This window comes from Pelmatolapia mariae, linkage group LG12 (assembly GCF_036321145.2).
Source record: "Pelmatolapia mariae isolate MD_Pm_ZW linkage group LG12, Pm_UMD_F_2, whole genome shotgun sequence".
NCBI classification, from domain to species: Eukaryota; Metazoa; Chordata; class Actinopteri; order Cichliformes; family Cichlidae; genus Pelmatolapia; species Pelmatolapia mariae.
In genome coordinates this window covers 2,529,572-2,549,468 of record NC_086237.1, presented here as the reverse complement: position 1 = coordinate 2,549,468, position 19,897 = coordinate 2,529,572, and the positions used below count along the sequence as shown (strand labels likewise).

General features: G+C 40.9%; 1 protein-coding gene across 1 annotated transcript in view; it reads right to left on the bottom strand.

The window, feature by feature from the left end:
* ppil2 (peptidylprolyl isomerase (cyclophilin)-like 2) overlaps nucleotides 1–19,897 on the bottom strand; it is a 32,484-nt gene that overhangs the window by 8,135 nt on the left and 4,452 nt on the right. Inside the window, exons 6-16 of the mRNA XM_063490593.1 lie at nucleotides 19,614–19,665; nucleotides 19,142–19,233; nucleotides 18,654–18,743; nucleotides 18,490–18,565; nucleotides 18,227–18,387; nucleotides 13,738–13,813; nucleotides 12,891–12,997; nucleotides 9,459–9,548; nucleotides 7,123–7,156; nucleotides 2,028–2,145; nucleotides 1,561–1,617 (exon numbers count right to left, since the gene is read on the bottom strand). Of these exons, the coding sequence (XP_063346663.1) occupies nucleotides 1,561–1,617; nucleotides 2,028–2,145; nucleotides 7,123–7,156; nucleotides 9,459–9,548; nucleotides 12,891–12,997; nucleotides 13,738–13,813; nucleotides 18,227–18,387; nucleotides 18,490–18,565; nucleotides 18,654–18,743; nucleotides 19,142–19,233; nucleotides 19,614–19,665 (953 nt within the window). The remainder of the gene's footprint in view (nucleotides 1–1,560; nucleotides 1,618–2,027; nucleotides 2,146–7,122; nucleotides 7,157–9,458; nucleotides 9,549–12,890; nucleotides 12,998–13,737; nucleotides 13,814–18,226; nucleotides 18,388–18,489; nucleotides 18,566–18,653; nucleotides 18,744–19,141; nucleotides 19,234–19,613; nucleotides 19,666–19,897) is intronic.

Genomic DNA, 19,897 nt, shown 5'->3' with positions numbered 1-19,897 from the left:
AGGAAAAAAAACCGCTTCATTAATTAGTGAATTAAAATTAAATTAATCTGAAATACTTCTGACAACAAATAAAACGATCCTGTCACTTTTCAGGAAAAAAATATTGTGAATCCAGAATTCACATGCAGATTAATTATAATAATCGATTAACTGAGAAAATAATTAACAACAGAAATTCACCATCTCGTAGCTCCACTACCTAACATGTCGAGATAAAACAAGATAGAGTCATAGCAACAACAGTATACTGTATACTATAAAGAGTATACGACTAAACCTCTGCATCTTCCCATGTTCATGTCACAAACAGGTACACCGAGGGTAAAACTGCATGAGGATTAACACGTTAGCCCAGTCAAAAAATAATGCACACAAAAATATATCATAAGTCAACCCAGAAAAGGTACCAGCTCCAGACGAGCCTGCCAGAGTTTTTGTTCTGTTTATAAAGTGCAGTGAATTAATAAAATTTGTGTTTGGAGTGCTGGCGCTATATCTGAACATCCCTCATTAAAATACAGTCAGGTACGTTTGTTGCATATCAACCCCCTAAATTTCTGTCTTTCTTCTAATAAAGGAAGAAAAAAAATCTTAACATTTGCAAACACACAAAAAAATGCTAATAAAAGAAACCAATAAGCCGCATGAGGAAAAAAAAGACTCCTGGTTTCAGCTACATGAAGTGATGCCTCCGTTTTATACGATTCATTATGGTCAAGCAAAACAAGACATTTTAAACGTGACCCTATTTTAAGATAAATAAATTAAAAAAAGCTAGTTAGACGATGGAAAAATAATCTATCCATCACAGAGCTAAACATTTAATCACTTACAAAAACTAAAAATGTATAAAGAAGCAGTCTAAAAGTGTGATTCAATCAGAAAACACCGAGGATGTGGTCGCACATCATTAATACGAGCGTTATATCTGTTTCTTTAGACATTTTTAATTTTCCATTCGACATCATTTATGCAACCCATGAAGGTTACTCAATAAGATGAATTGTTCAGTATTGTTCAGTACTTGAACAATAATAAATATTCTTGACGACCCTGCAGAAACAGTGTCCTCTGTAAAGTACCTAAATAGATCTGGTTTGGTTGCCTAGGTCTCAGTTGAATGTGCAAAGACACTGGGTTAGGCGGTAAAAAAAGCTGCGTGCAGGGTTAAAACTGAAGCTTTTATAGTGTGCTGAGCATCTAAAGAATCAGCCTGTTAAAAGCAGTCTGAATATTTTTAGTCGAGGCTTTTTGCAAAAGACGACCATTCGCTTAGCAGGGAGAGAGAGAGAAAGCCATCAGTTTAGGTTCAGCATCTCCTAAATTTTTCACCGCTTTTGACCAGAAGTCAGGCTAGAAGTCAGAGTACTGGAACCACGTGTATGAAAGAATAATATGAGAGGTGAGAGGGAGAGATGGAGAGTGAGGACTGAGAAGAAAATAGGAAGAACATGCAGGAAACTGTCTGTCAGGACTGTTACCTTTCACACCCAAATAATAAACACATAGACACAGTACACACATACAGTGAATATTATAACACTTAAAAGACAGATTTACCTTCCAAATACTGTGTGCTTCCTGTCGAGGTAGGTGCACGATCGAAATGTGATGAAGCTAGGAGGGAGAATTAAAAAAAAAAAAATTAGGAAATAGTAGCCAGCCTTATTTTACAAAATACGAGAAATACCCTTCAATAATACACACAGGCTAAAACAGCTAAAGCAGGGAGGTTTAAAAGACTGGAAATAATGGAAACAAGGAACTGTGGAATATTAGCTGAATGATCAGAGAGCTCTTTTGTGACAAAATTTGCCCCAGTTGGCTTTTATAACTTGGGAAAAAAATGGCAGATATTTAACACTAAACAGCAAAAAAGTAAAAAGAACTAATGGCTGTGCTGTTAACACGTGTTTCTGTGTATGCTCAGCAGAGACAACGATACAGACGAAACACAACATAATTCCCTGCCGGCTGACTTTCAAGCTCTGGGCAACTGTTCTAAGTTTAGGAAAAATATGTCTTACAACTGAGATTTGTTGGTGTTTGGACCAGAGTTTGCCATGCTGAGAATCCCCCGGCCGGTATGGGATAGGTTGGGGCGAAACTCATCCTTGAAAGGTTTTCCCCAGAAGGATTCGCCTCCTGAGGATGGAGAAAGAATGACGGAGAGAAGGAAAACAACAGAAAGCATTACGTCACAATGGAAAACAACAGAAATAGTCAAGTCCTTAATAACATATTTGCTTCAGAGTTCTAATTGACGTGCAGTTTTAACACTTTCTTGCGCTCTGGCAACGTGACGAAAATGTTTCTGCAGGTAAAGCTTCAATATTTGCTCAGGCTAAACCTTTTACACTGCAGACACTGGGTCATGTTAGCAGGAACTGTTGACGGATGCTGTACATCCTGCTGTCCAGCTTTCAAGGTCTTGGGATTAAGCATGCTGGCTCACTGGCTGTGTTTACTGGGAGCTATTCACATTTTGAAGACTCTCTGCTGGAGCTTAATGTAACTGTGCATGTGTTTCTTTCCTCTCCAATGTTGCTACTCTGTTGGTGAAAAGACCCCACACCCCTACACCCCAAAAACAGAGTGAACGGGCAGAGCTATAAGTGTGAGGTAAAAAGTAAGCAAGTAAACTAAGTTAACTATATTTATATAGCATTTTTCTCTCTCATATCCATATCATTATTAACCATAGAAGGCTAAATAATTACCGATATTCTCTCTTCACGCTTTAGAGAGAGAAATAAACTCAACTGTGTTTGTGTGGGTGGACGGTGACCTCCTCCCCACCAGGACAAAGTTGGTTTTGGTTATAGCATGGCTGCTATATGGAGCCCAAATCATGCAGAATACATGGTGAGTGAATGATTTCGTAATACATTTTAGAAAGACTGAGTATGGTTATACACCGTTATATATATGTTTGGGTTTTTTTTCCTAATTTGCGCACTGCTTTTTCGTATTTCTTTTTTTTAATATACTCTAGTTCACTTCTTCTTGCTGAGGCTTGTACTGCTGTAACATGAGCCCTTGTATGCCTGATGAGTTTTTTCTTCGTTTAGAAAGTAAATCTAAATTAACCCGGGTCCAGTTTGGGGCGGCAGCAGTCTGAGCAAAGACACAATCTCTCCCGTGTGTTCTGCCCCAGGGTTTCCTAACCGGGGTTTCCTCCCGCTCTGACTCGCCTGAGACACCTCTCGTAGGAGGCGCCCCAGGGGCATCTTAATCAGATTCCCAAACCACCTCAACGCGTTGCTTTGATGTGGAGGAGTAGCAGCTCTGACTCTCTTCCACTCCTTCACTTAGGTCAACAAGTCGTTTCTGCCTGAGAACCATGGTCTCAGACTTGGAGGTGCTCCTTCTCATCCCATGAGCTTTACATTCAGCTGCAAAGCGCCCCAGTGAGAGCTGGAGGTTGTTGTTTAATATAATCAAACAAACCCACATCATCTGCAAAAAGCTCTAGCTTGGCTGTACCTGAAAATTCTGTCTGTGAAAATTATTAACTGAGCTGGTGACAGAGGACAGTCCTGGCTAACTGGGATAGAGTCTGACTTACTGCTGCCAATGTGAGCCAGACTCTCTCTATGGTTGTACACGGGCCAGGCAGGGTGTAACAATGACCCCACACTCCCAGAGCACTCCCCACAGTGACCGAGTCCAAGTCCACAAAACACATATAGACCAGTTGGACAAACTCCTACGCTCCCTTAAATATCCTTGAGGGGAAAACAAACCGATCGAGTGTCCCATGACCAGGACGAAAAGTGCACTTTGAGCTTCCTAACCAGATTGGTCATGTGTGTACAGTAAAGAAATGCCTGTCATTTATCCACAGACCCACACGGTTGTATAAATAAACTGTGGTTTCTCGCCATTCCGCTGATCCACAGCTGACATGCCCTAAGGGTGGGAAAAAGGAGACTGCTAGCTGGTATAAACAGATGGAAAACGCAACGCAGGTTTCAAAAATAAAAACATCAACAAATGCTTAACAGAAGGAGACATGTCGAGCCTCGAGGACACACGAGGGTTTTAGTGAGAAACAGTGGACGGAAAAACAACTTCGAAGTTTGTTAGGAAAAAGAAAACATGTCCAAGTCTTGTTTTCAGCTTTCAGCTCCACATAAGTGCATGTTATATTTTTATATTGTGAAAGTAACAAATCAAATTAGTTTGTATGAAAACAACTCGAGTTAGCGGCTCTGCCAGTACCACTTATTCAGATTCCTGCACCATGAGAGAGACAGGCAAGAGACCCGTTTGCCCTTGAACACGGAGGCGTGTTGAGAGCCTTCAGCTGTGAATCATTATTCAGACTGACTTCATCATTAAGAATCATCATAATGAGTATACAGGAATACGCACTGCAGGGGCTTATTGGCTCCCAACAGGGGAAAGGATCTGTCGCCCTGAGATGTGTTTCACTGTCCTGCGTGCTGCCAGCTGGTGTATGTGCGTGTGTCTCCACGTAGGTACAATATGTACCCCGTGAGTGTGTTCGCGTTTGCGATGCATACAACCAACCAATCAATTCTTTAGAGGCTTCTGCAGCCATGACGTTCCCCCGGTGACATTTTTGTATAATTTATAAAGTCGCTGACATTTTACCTCGCTACGAATGGATCGTAAATGAAGGTGAGCGAGAGAGGAGGGCCAAGGGAGAAATTAATTCCCACCAGCGAGTTAACGATTAAATTAAAGTGAAATTCCCTCTGTGGGGAATTTCAAATATTCCTCAAATTAAATCACTGGTACAAACTTAAACTTTGCTTGACCTAAACAGGAAAGAAGGAAGAGACATGAAGACAGCTACAGTCTAATAAACATTCTTTTTTAGCATTTCAAAGTACCTGAGCATGTGCATCTTCACAGCACATCTGCGATTTCACGGTTCAGTATTTAAAACTCTGCTCTGACCAAAGCACCTGATCTTGCAGGGTTTTAGATAAATGAAGCTTTTCTAAACTTGGCAAAGCATTAATGCTACAGTGAGCAGTTAGCTGAATGTCATATACAGGAAGTGAAAAAGAGAGATTTGCTCAAAACATTTCAGCAATTTCTGAAACTCCTGACAGGAAAGCACTCCAACATGACCCAATAACTTATTTTAACATCACTACCTCCCTATGCATGAACACTATTAATATTTTTTTGACCTTAAAATACACAGTTAGTTTTTGGGTTGTTTTTTTTTTTACCTCATGCTTGTATTTGAGCTCTTCAGAAAACTTCACATTAAACAACATGTGAAACTCATCAGACCTGCTTTGGTTTCCACAAATTTTAATGCAACTTTTTCCAAAGAGCCAAAGCAAAACAACAGATTGAGAGTCCACACTCCAAACCTTCACTACAGTTCATTTTGTTATACAAACAGCATGCTAGACTGCACCCTACAACGTGCTTTGGGACTATTAAAAGAACAGTTCACCCAAAATCAAATTTATGCATTTTGGAGATATCGGCTGTAGAGTCGTCTGCCTTTTCTTGAACATAATGGAACAAGATGGCATTTGCTTGCAGGCAGTAAAAAAAGCTATATTAAAAAAAAATGTTTTACAGATCGTCTTTCCAGAAATCATGATCCGATTACTCAAAGGAAACACACAAAAGTATTGTGAACAGTAACTATTTGTAGCACACCGAGCAACTGTATCACCCTGCAAATAAAAATGACGTATCTACCCATGATGAGAGTCTCAATTTAGTGACAGTGTAATGAGTTTTTCTCCTGAGGCTGGCGTGGCTTATTATTCTTTATGATGGGAGCAACAGGCTTGTATATGACACTATGCCAGAGGCCATCCCAAAAATATCAGAATATTAAACATGATTAGAGGAATACTTTGCCCACTGTGGATCTGCCAAGATAAGTAACAATCACGTACTTGAAACCTACTGTCTGTCTTAATAGCCTTACAGAAACAAAAGAATCTCAACAGGGGAAAAGAAAGGTTGTAATGTTTTCCATTAAGCGTGTGGCTAGGTGGTTTTCAGCCCTTAAAAAAAAAAACAACTCTTTCCTAATGGTGTCCATCCTCAGCTGACCTTTATTGCTAACTTGCTGCCTGCTTCTTTTGGTTGGTGAATGACGACATCAGGAAGAAAACACTTCCTACATGAAACTGTAACAGCAAGTACTGTGGATTTTATGGCTTCAGCGTCTCATGATTTCTGCACAGAGACACTGCTGCTGAACCTTTTAATTTTAAATGCTCTTTTTTAAAAATTTCAAAGCCTTTCAAAGGATTAAAGGCATACAGACCGGGCGAGAACAAGAGACAGAGGCAACGTTTGCCCTCTTCCTCATTAGGGGGGTGATATCTTTAGCAGACAATAACAAAATCCTGAGAAAGGGAAGTGCGTCAGTAGCAGTTTGGCCTTACATACTCGTACAGCTGTGAGAAAACGAAAATATTTCACATGAATCTACGCATACCATTTAAGTCCATTATATTTAAGAAAAGGCACCTCTAGAGCCAATATCTCCAAAACTGACCCACTGATAATAAATCTATCTATAAAGATAAACAGCTCTACAAGCCAGTGGGAAAACACACGAGTTTGATTCTGGATGAACGGCCTCTTTAAGCACTGCAGAGAATCCCTCCTTTAAGTCCGGTTAAAGGTCTGTTAAGGAGTTGTGTGCACATGCTGTTCAGCCCAGGTGACGAGGAACATTTTGCCCACAGGCCAGAAATTCCGCACCTCTATAAATCTGTCATGCTGGATGCGTTTTGCGTAGTGTTCAGAGACGCCCACAGACACAAAGCTCACTTTGTGCTGCAAACTCTCACATCGGCTCCGACGACACGAAGGCAGGAAATTAACTACATGTGGCCTAGCAGTCAATTACACTTTTGCTTTTAAAGTGGTTGTAAAAGCAGGAAAATTACAGCATATGCTAGATGATTGGTGTTTCACCACAGCCCCATTCAGCACTCTACCCTCAGCCGCCTCTATCCACATGTTGCTTTGTACGCATGTACTCCCATATTTAGCAACACTCTTGACTTGCAGTATTTGCGCAAGGCTTCCAAAAAGGGACTATTAATGATTCAACCACTCAAATGAATTCAAAACGTAGTTTAAGTGCAGTGATAATCTTACCTGTGCCTGTGCCAGTCGGATCTCCTCCTTGAATCTGGAAAAAAGAAAAGAAAAAAGTGACCTTTGGGTGACCTCAGCTTCCTCTGCTGCACACTGAAAAACTAAATGCGGGTTTTGTTCTGCAATACAGGAACAAATGATACATCATTTTTAAGTGTTTTTCTTCCCCAAATGTGACTGTAAATTGATTATCTTTTGGATGGGTGGCTTCTGGATGTTTCATCAGTTTTTAAACATGTGATAAACGACACAATTGACAAAAATAAAGTTTCCCTTCTTGCCAAACACCCAACCTGGGGTCACGTTTCCCTGTTAGAAGCCTGACTCAAAGCTTTCCAGGATACTGGCCCCTATTGTTCATTGTAAACTTGCCCGGTGTTCCTATGAGTGCTTCTGCAGTTCTCTGCATTTCTTTAGTGTTCTTGTTTAAAGAGCTTTCTGAACTTTTGACCACCAGCATCACCGTGGAGCACAGTTTTGTTGAGTGGGCCTCCTGTGCTTCCATGCAGAAAACACTTCTGTCTAACGTCTTGATGCATGCTCAACCATCCAGGTAAAGAAATCCCCAAAAAGTGGATTCTGTTCATCTGGATGTTCTCAGTGGGAGAAACGTTTCATCATCATCCAGGTGACTTTGTTGGTCTCAGGTGACTGCAGGTTTCTCCAGCATTATAAACCTTATGACTAAAACTAGCACTACTGAAAGAACAATGGGCCGCGAGGTCAGTTCCTTGATCATTAATATGTAAATTGTCATAACCATTAATGAACAACCACCGATCAATGGTGATCAGATGAACAGAATCAACTGTTTTGGGACTTTCTTCTAACAGCACAGGCAGCTGATTATTCTGCATTTTGCACTGTTGCCTTTTAAGCCATGTTCTAAAAAGGAGCCAGGGGCAGAGGAACAAAAGCTCAGTGAGAGAGAAGAAAAGAACGGCTGCAGGAAAAGGGAGAAGACAAAGAGCAGAAGCATGTTTGCTCAAACATAATTTGTGGAAACAGGATATTGTTTTAGGTACGGTTTATGCTATGCACGCCCCAGTGTGCCAGCCGTGCAGTTATGGTTTTTCTGCCACCCTTGTTAACCTGCTTCCCCCTCTCTCATTCTTCCTTACTGCTGATTGGCTGTCTTTTGTTGCTGCTGTTTTAACTGTCTTATTTTTCACTAGAATCTGTTCTACTGTTCGTTGAATAGTGCAACACAAATAAAGAGTTTTTTTAATGCAAAAGATCTCTCGTGGCATGAAGGTGGAATCAAACAAACACTGCACCGTCTCGAGTGTACTGGTCTCCCATGTTAGAGCTTTAAAAAGGTGCAAAAGATGACAAAAAGCAATGCTTGTAATGCTTCCCCATTAATACAGTAAATAAGTAAACATATTATTAAATTAATATTAAACCTGAATTATTAGACGGCTGCATCATGTTGATGTTCAACACGTCTGTGCCTGAAACATTAGAGAGCCTCTCATGTTTCAAAGTAAAACCATCTCTGGATGTTCAGCGATTCAAAGGTCCTGCTTTATAGTAACAGTGCTTTTACTGCCACTACCACAGATTTTAAAGTGTTTGTTGCTATGAAATGATTCTCTGTGAGGCCACACTCCTCTCCTTTTGGGCTGTGGAGGATAAGCTGAAGGCGCTAGTGGCAGTGTAATTACGTATAAACAATTCACAGCTTGCCAGTGTGAATGAACGCCACAGGACAGAATGAAAAAGGTAAGGGTCCTCTTGAGACCAGATGTCCACTCAGAGCCACTTTAATTATGGAAGCAGCAGCTCTGAAATACACAGACGACGGCTGATCAGACTCGCCACCTCATATTCTCGGTCTGTGTTTAAAGCTTAAGCTGAAGAGACACAAATAAAGTATATCATGATTACAACAAAAAACAATGTAATAAAACGCAGATTCTAATTATTCAGGGGTGGAGGATGAACCCAGCTATATTCAGGTCATCCTGACTTCTTCATAATGTGAACTCTAATCACTGTTTAAGCCAATATAAATCCTCCACATTTCAGTTAAAATGCAGCAGGCCGAGCATAGACCATAATTTCCAAATCCATCAGTTCCATCAGCTGTCTGTTTAAGAGCCAATTTGAAGCTTTTAATGGGTAATTAGAGCATTAGCGCCTGACCACTGCACATGTTCTGCAAACTCTTGACCTCTAATACAGTGAAGTTGCACTGATTTAAAAATCTGTGAAAGGAACTTGTGAATCACAGAGAAACGTCTCAAAGCTCAAACCAGACACGTATTAATTGGTGGCTTTAGTGGAGGTAGGTAAAAGCAGGAACGTGTTTTAAGCAGGTATTATTTCCTTACCATAAAATTCCGAATGGACCTGTGGAAGATTGTTCCATCGTAGAAGCCCTTTTTGCACAGACGGATGAAATTCTCACCTGCTTTGGGAACCTTGAGGAAAAATAACGCAGGTGCTTAGCTTTGTTACTTTCTTCTTCACTACAAGATCAATACTTTTCATTTTATCGCCACTCATTTGATAAGTGCCAGCACGAACAGTCAAAAAGTGCCCAGTGTGTCAAACTAGTGTCATATACTAATATATATGTTTTCTTTCCCACACATATACATAATTGCATAACCTCCACCTGTTAGCATTTTTCAAGTTCATGATAGTACTTTTGGACAATGACACAATGTTTGTTCTGAAGTTCAGCTTTATTTCGACGTGTTTAGCAAAAATATTGCTTTTCCTGTTCAGGAACTACAGACGTTTTTATGCATGGTAAAAAAAAAAAAAAACGTACGTACTTATGGAGCTAAGCGTACTTTCACCCCATCATCCATGTGAATATTTGACTTCTCTTATTGGAGCTTTAGAAGACACTGAACTGGCTGTATTTCAGCTTTCATGCAGCAGTTACTGTCAGCGTGAAGTTTTACATTCACATAAACAAACTGAGTCGCACATTTTCAGCTCTGCCTGACCTGCAACAAAATGTTTGTTATACCCATAAGTCTGTCATGAAGTAGGGCTCGTCTGCAAACTGAGGCGATGCCACGTAGCTAGAAGACAGGCTTAGTTCACATCTACAACAAAGCGATTTAAATGTTGAAAAATAAAATGGTTCATTGAAGGTGCTTCCTGGGTTATGAAACTTTTAGACGTCTTGTAAATCATTGCAAAACACCAAGCATCAGGCGCTAATTTTGACTGACTGGTAGTCTGTGAAATGAGGCGGGGACACAGCCCCGAGCAGAAGGCGTGGCTTTGATTATGACGCCGGTCAGGTCTACCGTTATTAATGTCAACAGCCTGGAGGAACACCTCTCTGAGTGTTCGTGCGAGAGAAACACACACCCCCGGCCCCGCAACAACGGTTGGTGGTTTCCCCAGATTTATAAAATACTCTGTTTAAACCTCTTTATTTCAACAGTTCTCTGCTGGTCTTATTTCCACATACATCTTGATTTTGCTGGGGGTGATCAACTCTCTGGCTCCTTTTCCCTCTAACATAAATCCCAGATTTTCCAAGCACTCTGGTACAAAGAGGCTTATTGTTTTAAACCACTAAGCACACACACACACACACACACACACACACACAAAGTAATTTATTTCTATAATTTTGGATATAAAAATTTTTGGAATTGAAAAGAACGTCTTAAAATAGTTGTCTAAGGACAAGCTGTCTGGTTCAACAGATTACTATCACCTCTATGAATAAATACATAACAAATCAATATAAAAGCCTCCTTCTTCCCCCAGTGCTTTAACTTTGATTATTAACTAGTCTCCTGCGTCAGAGACACGTCTGTAAGTCCTCTCCCTCTCGCTGCTGCTGCTCTGTAATAATGGTTAATTTAGCGTGCATGCTTTTGCGTTACTTTGCGAGTCTCTAAAATGCAATTCAATTTAGAAACATGCCTAGGTACCTAAAATTGTCAACAATCAGTTGGTGTCAGCATGGAAACATTTGGTGACGCAGACAAGAAGGAAAAGTAGGAAATGTCCTGATTCACACGTGTTTACAGACTCACTCACGCTGCCATGCAATCAGGCAGTAATGTGGAAGAGTGGAGGAGCATAAATCCATTAAAATTGCTCAATTAATTTACATTTTAGCTGCAGACATTTACTCGTCTGCAGCTGAGATTTTATAGGTCCCACATAATCCACTTCACGAGAATAAATAGTCATCATTATTTGTGCGTCTTGTTTAACTTTAAACCCACACTCCAAGACAAAAATATCTGACTTTACATTTTCAAAGGTGTTTTTGAATATAATAAAGCTTTGATATCATGGGCGACTGAAGCGCAGGCTCCGTCGGCCAATTACAAAAATCCACCCCCTTGCGGACAGCGAGGGCTGGGCAGGCTGAGTGAGCAAACCTTACATGGAGGTGGGCTCTGGGTCTGTGTGACTGAATGTGACAGTAAAGCAGCTCTTATTAATTCATAAACAGCAGGCTACGAATAGAGCTGCGATCTTGTGAGGAAACCACTGAGGAGGAAGGCGGGGTGGAGGAGGATGTGGGGCACAGAGGGCAGGTTTGTCTAACTGCTGCAACTTTCCCTTCATTATTCTGATTCGACAGCTCAGAAGCCAATGAAAACCAGACACACGAGGCGCTCGGTTACCAGGGCAGAAATATGTTCCTGGAGTTCACGCTGGCTCTCAGGAGCACCCCACGTCTAAGCTTAGAAGGGTGAACACGAGAAACTCATTCCTGCCAAGACGTAAGTTTGGCAAAGTGTGAGGTGGGGACACTGTCTATTTTCACAGTTTTAGGTGAGTCATCCTAAAAGCTATTTATTTAAACACATGCACCAGGAAAAACTTCATTTGAAAACCTTACAGCGGAGAATGAAATCACCCTGTCACCTGAATCAGAGCCTCACAGGCTGCACTTCTATTCGTTTTGGCAGTTAGTATTGCTAATATCCAAGTGAAGCCATCTGCTCCTTTCAGGTTCCACATTGTTTTCATGTAGCCTAATGCAGTAGTTTGGTTCATTGTCTCAATGAACATCTGTTTAAGGCCAGCCTCCCTTTAAGCCGGTGGTTTTTAAAATGTTATGACAAGAAGCTGAAAGCTTAAACTTTGATTCCTGGTTAGTCTCTTAATAACTGTCAAAAAGTTTTTAGCTTCTGATGCGGGGTACTTTGGAACATGTTCGACAAAAACTGCAAACTTGACGTGTGTGCATACGCTACACACCTTATTATATGAAACTTTTCTGACAGCTAAGAATGTGAAAACATGTCCAGTCCCACCTTCTTACACCCACATCTCACTCACCCATTTGTTCTTGTGCTTACGGCACTTCTGCATTTGCTTCATTTCTCCCACCTGAGAGCTACGTCCAGCTTTTATACAGAGATAAAAACAACTCACAAAATCTCAATGCCTGCAGAGACGTAGCTGGCACCGCAAAAACAAAAAGTTATATATTTTTATTTTCCCCACAGTCCTTCCTGTGCTAACTGCTAAGAACTGAAAACCCCCGACTTACCCTACAAATTTTAATGAGCTTTTATTTTCTAGTTCTGTCCTGCAATGATCATAAGAAAACATCAATGAGGACTGTTACTATACTAACAGTAAAACCTGCTGAATTGCACACTTTCTCCTCAGTTTCTTGTCTTTTCAAAATAAAAGTACAACGCTAAACGGCTGAAATCTATTAATTGTATAACACAGATTATTATAATTATTTCCACCTTATCGATTAGCAATTACCATCCAAATTATTCCTACTGTTCATGCGTAAATACGAGCGTTCTTACCTTATCACAGTGCAACTCAAGATTCAGGTCTCCCTTGTTTGTATGCAGGCGTACGTATCCCTTTTTCTTCACATACTGGTAACGCACAGTGTCGTCTGCAATAGCGTCTGTAAAATACGTTTAAATATAAATTTAGTTGACGTGCATATGATGAAAATATTTCACATTTATAGCTGGCACGTCAAGCGGGAACAGTTATTCTGAAAAACAATCTTAAGAGTTCATTGATTGTTTTGTGAGTCTCAGCTTGATGTTGGCACAGGTGAGATCTCTGACCTTTAAAGAGTCTGCATGCGTCTGCAGGGAAAGCTGTTATGTAGATTTATGCCTGAGTGTTTTTCTCCTGTTGACAATCTCCAAATCAAAAAGCCGTTTTTAAACATCAGCATTTAGCTTTTCACTAGAAACACTGGTTTAAAAAAATAAATACAAATCCCTTCTTGTATTTCGCTAAATAAAGAGCTCTGTATAAATATATTTCAAGCCATTTCATCCCTTCTCAGAAACTTGAACTAGGTCACCAAATCCAAACATTGTCCTCCTTTTCTGAAGTAGCTGAACCTACTATACAGTTGCATAACAGCAAATCTCTTTCATGAAGCAGCTCAGCGGCTGACAGGAGAAGAAAACGGCAGTCGAAATAAGCAGCTCCCACTTGCAGCTGCATTTAAACCGTGTGAGCGTGAAGCTGCACTTTCCTTTTTTTAAAAAAAAAAATAGATAAATAAATAAAAAGAGCACACATGGGCAGCCAGTCGTCCCTGAATGAATGCAGGTTGAAGATGAGCCAAACGTTTGTTTTACGGGGACTCTGTGGAGGCTTTTTGTGTGTGATGTGTTCACTTGCCTGCTTCGTGTGTTGTGGCAGGAGTCATAGCCGTGGATGTGAACGAGGCAGAAACTCTTCCTGTGGAGTAATGAGCCTGAGGGGGAAAAAAGAACAAGATAAAAGTTTAAAAAGTCATGCCAATCTGTCATATGTCAATAGAGCTCAAAAAGATGCTGAATATAAATATAAATAAGACAAGAGGTTTACTTAATGCTAAATTCTGGGGGTGTTGTTAGCGTCTTTATCATGTGGCACTTGTTACGCCCCTCTGCAGCCCCTAATCTCTTTGCAGTGGCAGTGCAAGAGTGTTCAGCTGTTGCTAATTGACCACATCTAGTCAGGTGTGGATAAAGGCATACCTGAGGCAGGCTTTCATGTAGCCCAGGGGTGGGCAATTCCAGGCCCCGAGGGCCGGTGTCCCTGCAGGTTTTACATGTGTCCTTGAACCAACACAGCTGATTTAAATGGCTAAATTAGCTCCTCAATATGTCCTGATGTTCTCCAGAGGCCTGGAAATGAATAAATCATGTGATTCAGGTGTGTTGACCCAAGGTGAGATCTAAAACCTGCAGGGACACTGGCCCTCGGGGCCTGGAATTGCCCACCCCTGATGTAGCCACACTAGTCTTCGTCTTAGTGGTACCAGCTATTTTAGCTAACTTGTTACATAGTTGAAAATAAAACCTCTTCTAGTTGAAATTCTGGTGTTATTCTTCATATTTATGTTGCGGCTTTTGAGCCGTTTCGCAACATAACCGGGGGCTCGTCCGGGATATGAAACTGGGACGTCTCACACCCCAAGCAAGAATCATACTCCTAGACTATGATTCTTTTGAGCCGGGTCGTAACAGCATTAAATAACTTTTCTAGTCTTATTGACCACTGGACACACTCATAAGTCAATCTTACACATAAACTTTGCACAACTCTTGATTAAAGTCATGATATTCAAAACACGTAGCACACACCAGGAAATAGTCTACTTTTCTTTGTTTTTAAGTCACCTGAGCAGAGCTAGCAGGAGGCAGGACACATGAGGCTGCTGCCTTGTCACCTCTACTATGCAGTATTTGCACTATTCTCATATAAACATAAACTGGCATAATCTGACAGGACTGAAGCTGGCAGGTTCAAGGCTGTTTAATGCAACCTGTTGAGAATTATATAGAACATCAGAGGTGCAACAAATGTGCAAGAACAGCCTTTTAGCAGTCACATCAATGGTGGCAGAATAATCTGGGGTTCAGTATTTTCCCCCAGGACACTTGGATATGCAGGCTGGAGGAGCTGGGGAATGAACCACTGACCTACTGATTCAGGATGACCTGTTTTAAGTCCCAAGGGAGGGGCACAGTTATGAAAAAAAAGCCAGTATGTGGATCTCAAGCTTCTGTGCTGCTGTAGTGTCTTTGTATTATTCTAGATGCAGGGAAAACTATGTAAAATTTTACAATGTAATTATTACATAATTTTAAAAAAAAGCATCACTTTCTCTCATTATTGTACATTTTTCTCTACTGTGAAATAATCCACTGGAGCTCAGAGGCAGCCATGGCAGATATTTCCTCATTAAAAAGGCCTGAAGATTCATCCACCAGTTGAGGAAGCGTCTTCTCCACTCGTCATATCTTTCCAGCCTCATACTCGAATGGCCCCCTCGTTTGCTCTAAAGGGCGTGTGAGCTTTTCCAGGCTCCGCATGATTAAGAGTCGAAAACAGAAAGATTTCTATCACGTTGTAATTACGGAGCACCAGAGAGGTTATCTGAGATTAAATTATAGTAGAAAGCAATTGTTGGATCGTAATATACACCTAAAAATACCAGAAACATGTGATAAGGCAGCTAGAGTTATTCAAGTCAAAGAATAACAACTCTGAAGATTAAAGCAGAGAAGTGAAAATGGATTTCAAAAGCTAAAAGTCTGTTCTTCAGTCCCCGCTTAGCATTCTTCTGCTCCAGTTCTTGTGAAGGCGCATGAAAGCGCAGACTTCACCTTGCACGCTCTGTCTGACCTATATTCCCTCTTCTCTCAGATGCTGTCAAAGCGTCACTATGAACTCGACACAGAGAGCGACCAAGGATGAGCTGTGCTGTAAAAATGAGGCACGGCGCAGCATCAAAGGAGAGCTGATAAGAAAGAAGGTGTAGCTGCGGCTCAAATTGAATCAGCCGTCATCCTTCCAGTAATTCAAGGACAGTCACGGCGGTAACGTCACCGCCAGCGACCTCCTTTGTTACACATCGGTCTGCGTGTGCGCGAGTGTTCCCCAGAGGTATGATGACTGAGAGCCAGCCTGGGGGAAGGTTACATTATGTATATGTTGAGTTTTCAAATGGATATAAACATGCTCCACATTTTACTCTCTCTGGTTCTGACACTGATGTTATTTTTTATCAACATTATTTTACATGCAAAATATTATCCATCAATCTCCCTTAGATTACGGTAAATATATTTTATTCTTTGTTGTTTCTGTTTCTGGATACAGCTGGGCTTTATCTGGTGTTTGTTTTTGTTTTCTCATCCACAATACTGTGAATATATTTTCTAATATTTGGCTCCCTCCTGTGTACAAAGTAAAACTAGCACATCTTCACCTGGTTCAGAAGGCTCTCTTAAACCTGCTGCAGTGACGTGACTAACTAACTGAAAAATCTCCTAAATTATGTTAAATTAGTTCTCAGCAATGGCATTTGATTAACTGTCAGCTTCATTACTAGTTTTGAGCTTGTCCAAAAGTAAAGAAATATGAAATAAAATAATGTAACAGTTTAGTAAAACAAGTTGAATAAGGGTTCAGGTCACATCCTGTCAGCTTCAGTTCAAAGCCAGAGTGGTGCCGTGTCGGCAAAACGGAGGAAAAGTGCATCCTTGTCTAAATACTTCTGCACGTGGCTCAGTTTCCGTCACCTGGTCTAAATGTTGGGACTTTTCCTTCAGCAGCTTAGAAGCTTGGACACCTGAGACTGGACAGTTTTTAAATTCTTATTAATATTCTTAATAATCACTTATGAGTCTTTGTGATTCACCATCATGTTGGCCAAAGATCCCTATAAGACTAATTCATTGCTCATAGCAAATAAGATGGTGATTACTAATCATGACGGCTGATGTTTCTTCATTGCTCCAAGTAACCAAACGCACCATGATGAGAAGCTCAAAGGTTTAAAAACAGCAGTGACTTTCTCCAAAGGTGGGAGAAACCAGAGTTTCTGAGAAAACCTACGTAAGCAAAGGGAGGACATCCAACAACCCAAGACCGTCTTACTATGAGACTGCTGTCCAAATATATTATCTAATCTTTTTAACTAAAGTCACTTCTAGCAACTTGGTTTTTCAGGCATTTGACTCTACATCACCTTAAGTTAGCGATTAAACTCTCCTGTGTACACAGACAGCTGCAGATAACAGCAGCAGATGAGATGTCTAAGTCCACCCAAAAGGTGAAGGTGTTGAATTAGAGACTGACCAATATATTAACTGGTATTAAATATTGCAGATAAATTAGTGTCTCGGCATTTATAAAAGAAATGGGAGAAACACCCTTCAGCCATCTTGAAGGGTTGATGCTTTTGTCCATCAGGGGGAACTCCATTTCCAGGAAGAGTCAAGCAGAACATGAACAAGTAAATAAATAACTACACATGCATCAGGGAACTCTGTTTATGCTTTTACATGTGAAAGAAAACATATCAGATTTTTAAATCACTAAATATTGGCATCAGTTTTAAAAATCCCATAGTGGTCAGGCTCTAGTCTGCATTACAAATGGAGAACGGGTGGAATCTGACTCCACCTTCAGGTTTCTGGGCACCCACATATCCACTGATCTCACCAGGACCCACAACACCATCGCCCTGGTAAAGAAGGACCAGCAGCAGCTGCACTTCCTCCGTGTCCTGAGGAAGAAGAACCTGGACCAGAAGCTGCTGCTGGCCTTCTACTGCTCCTCAGTGAGAGCGTGTGCTCCTCCTACCTGGGTGTTTGGTACGCAGGGGTCACGACTGAGAACAGGAAGGCTGACAGAGGGTAATTAACACCGCCCCCAAAATCACTGGCTGCCCTCTGCTGCCCCGAGACCATCGTCAGATCCTCCTGTCTCAGGAAAACTAGAGCCAACATAGGTGACACCTTGTACCCACCACCTCACCAATCTGAGCCATGGTCTGAATAACCCTCATCACTCAGGCCACTCACACACGGACTCTATACTCAGACCAAGTCCTTCCCACTGCTTCCAAACACTTTGTCCTCCAGTGTTTGCCTTTCTCTAGTTTGTATTTTCTCCTGTCTGTTATTTATTCTGTTGTCTTATTATTTATATTTAACTCCTGCACAGTTGTTGTGGAGCACCTATAATTTCCTTGTACATGTAGAATGACAATAAAAGGCTCTTCTATTCTATTCTGTGGTCACAAAGGAATTGCTGCGCATGGAGCCTTGCAATGATGAAACCAGGAGCTATAAAGTGGCTTTAAGGATCATAGTGAGGATGGTTTTCTTACAGCATTTAATTTGTCCGTCTTCTTGGCCTGTGGCTCCTTCATGGTGGAAGCCAGAAGTTCATCCCCTTTGTATTCTTTATAAAGCTCCGCTAAAGTCTCCCTTGTCTCCAGATTGGTGGTCTTCAGATGGTATGCTGGGTCCTGCTTAGCCTTTTCCTCATCTGAAACATGCCAGAAAGAGCAAGAGAAAATGGATGATTTTACCATAGCACATTTATATAACTCGAGAATTACCCATCACCAGAAAAATACTGATAGCTCACCTGGGTCCAACACTTTCAGGTCGTTCTTTACATGGAAAAAGTTGGAGACGTTGAACTTATCCAGGTTTGTGGGGTCCTAAGAAGAGAAAACAATGTCTCTGTTCCTCAAATAAAAGTACTCTTTCATTGTGTAGGTGGATAAAAATCGTAAAACAACATCTCACCTGAAGAGTTATAATATCTTTTCTTGTGAAGGGTTCATCTGTGAGCAGATCTTTAAAACTTTTGGTCTTAATGTTTAACTGCTCAACTGCCTGCATGAAAACAGAAATATTAGAAAGACAAGCCTCTGTTGGTCATAAGGAAAACAAACTTGGGCAGCAGGTAAAATTAAATTATATGTGTTTCCTTTAAGTTTAACACAAGCTTAGTATCACTACAACTGAATGAACAACACTTTGTGGAATTCATCTGTAAAAATAAACAGAAGAACACTGTTTTTTGTTTGGAGAGAGATTTTTTGCACTCAGCTAATTCTGTGTGATGTAAGGCAGCATCTTGTAAGACCATGTGGGCTGAGCATCTGCACTGTATCACACCAAGACCAAAATCAATATCATCTCTTTCTCCATGTGCGTAATTTTAGACATCGATTTCTGTCTGAAAAGCATCATCGAGAGGATCAATGCAGCAAGAGCGCGAGTTCACTGACCTCATAAGAAAACACATTCCCGGTGACCTTGTTGGCAACAATGTGAGAATTATTTGTGAAGACGTTGTACAGAACAGGGCAGTGATACTTTCCTGGAACAAAATGAAGCAAAGAAAAAAAAAGTGAGAGAGCAGCAGGCTGAGCAGCAGAGTCCAATCTGCTGCCAGGGGCTGAATCCACTCAAGAAGTCAACGAGTACCTCATGCAATCCTCTGCTGAATTATATCACATCTTCTCCCCTCACTTGCTTTTTTGGGTTCTTATTCCTCCAACCCCTTTTAAGTCAAGCTTTCTTTTTTAAGGTTCCCCTCACACAAAGCAAAGCAGTAAGAAAAGCGTGGATTTAAAAGAAAACTAAAACCTGCATGATTTCAGTGACTATGACCTGGCAAACTAGGCTAAAGACAGTATTAAATTTCTTCTACATGCATTTTGTTGTGCCTGAGGTGCATCAAAGCGTAAGATTATTTACCATCATTGTTCTTGGCCAAGTTCAGTTTGATGAGGGACTTTGCTTCCAGTTTCTGTGGAAGAAAAGAAAAAATTTTCTTCTCAAACTGTACAACAGTGCTTGTGCTACAAGTACAACCACAAATGGATCATCTTACAGAGATCAGTTTCCAGCTGTGACATGGGGGAAATTGTACAGATGTGCTTCTTGATGCATTCTCAATCATCCAGGTAAGTTAATCCCCAAAATTTGATTCTGTTCATCTGGACGTAGCGTTTTCAATGGGAGAAACGTATCGTCACTCA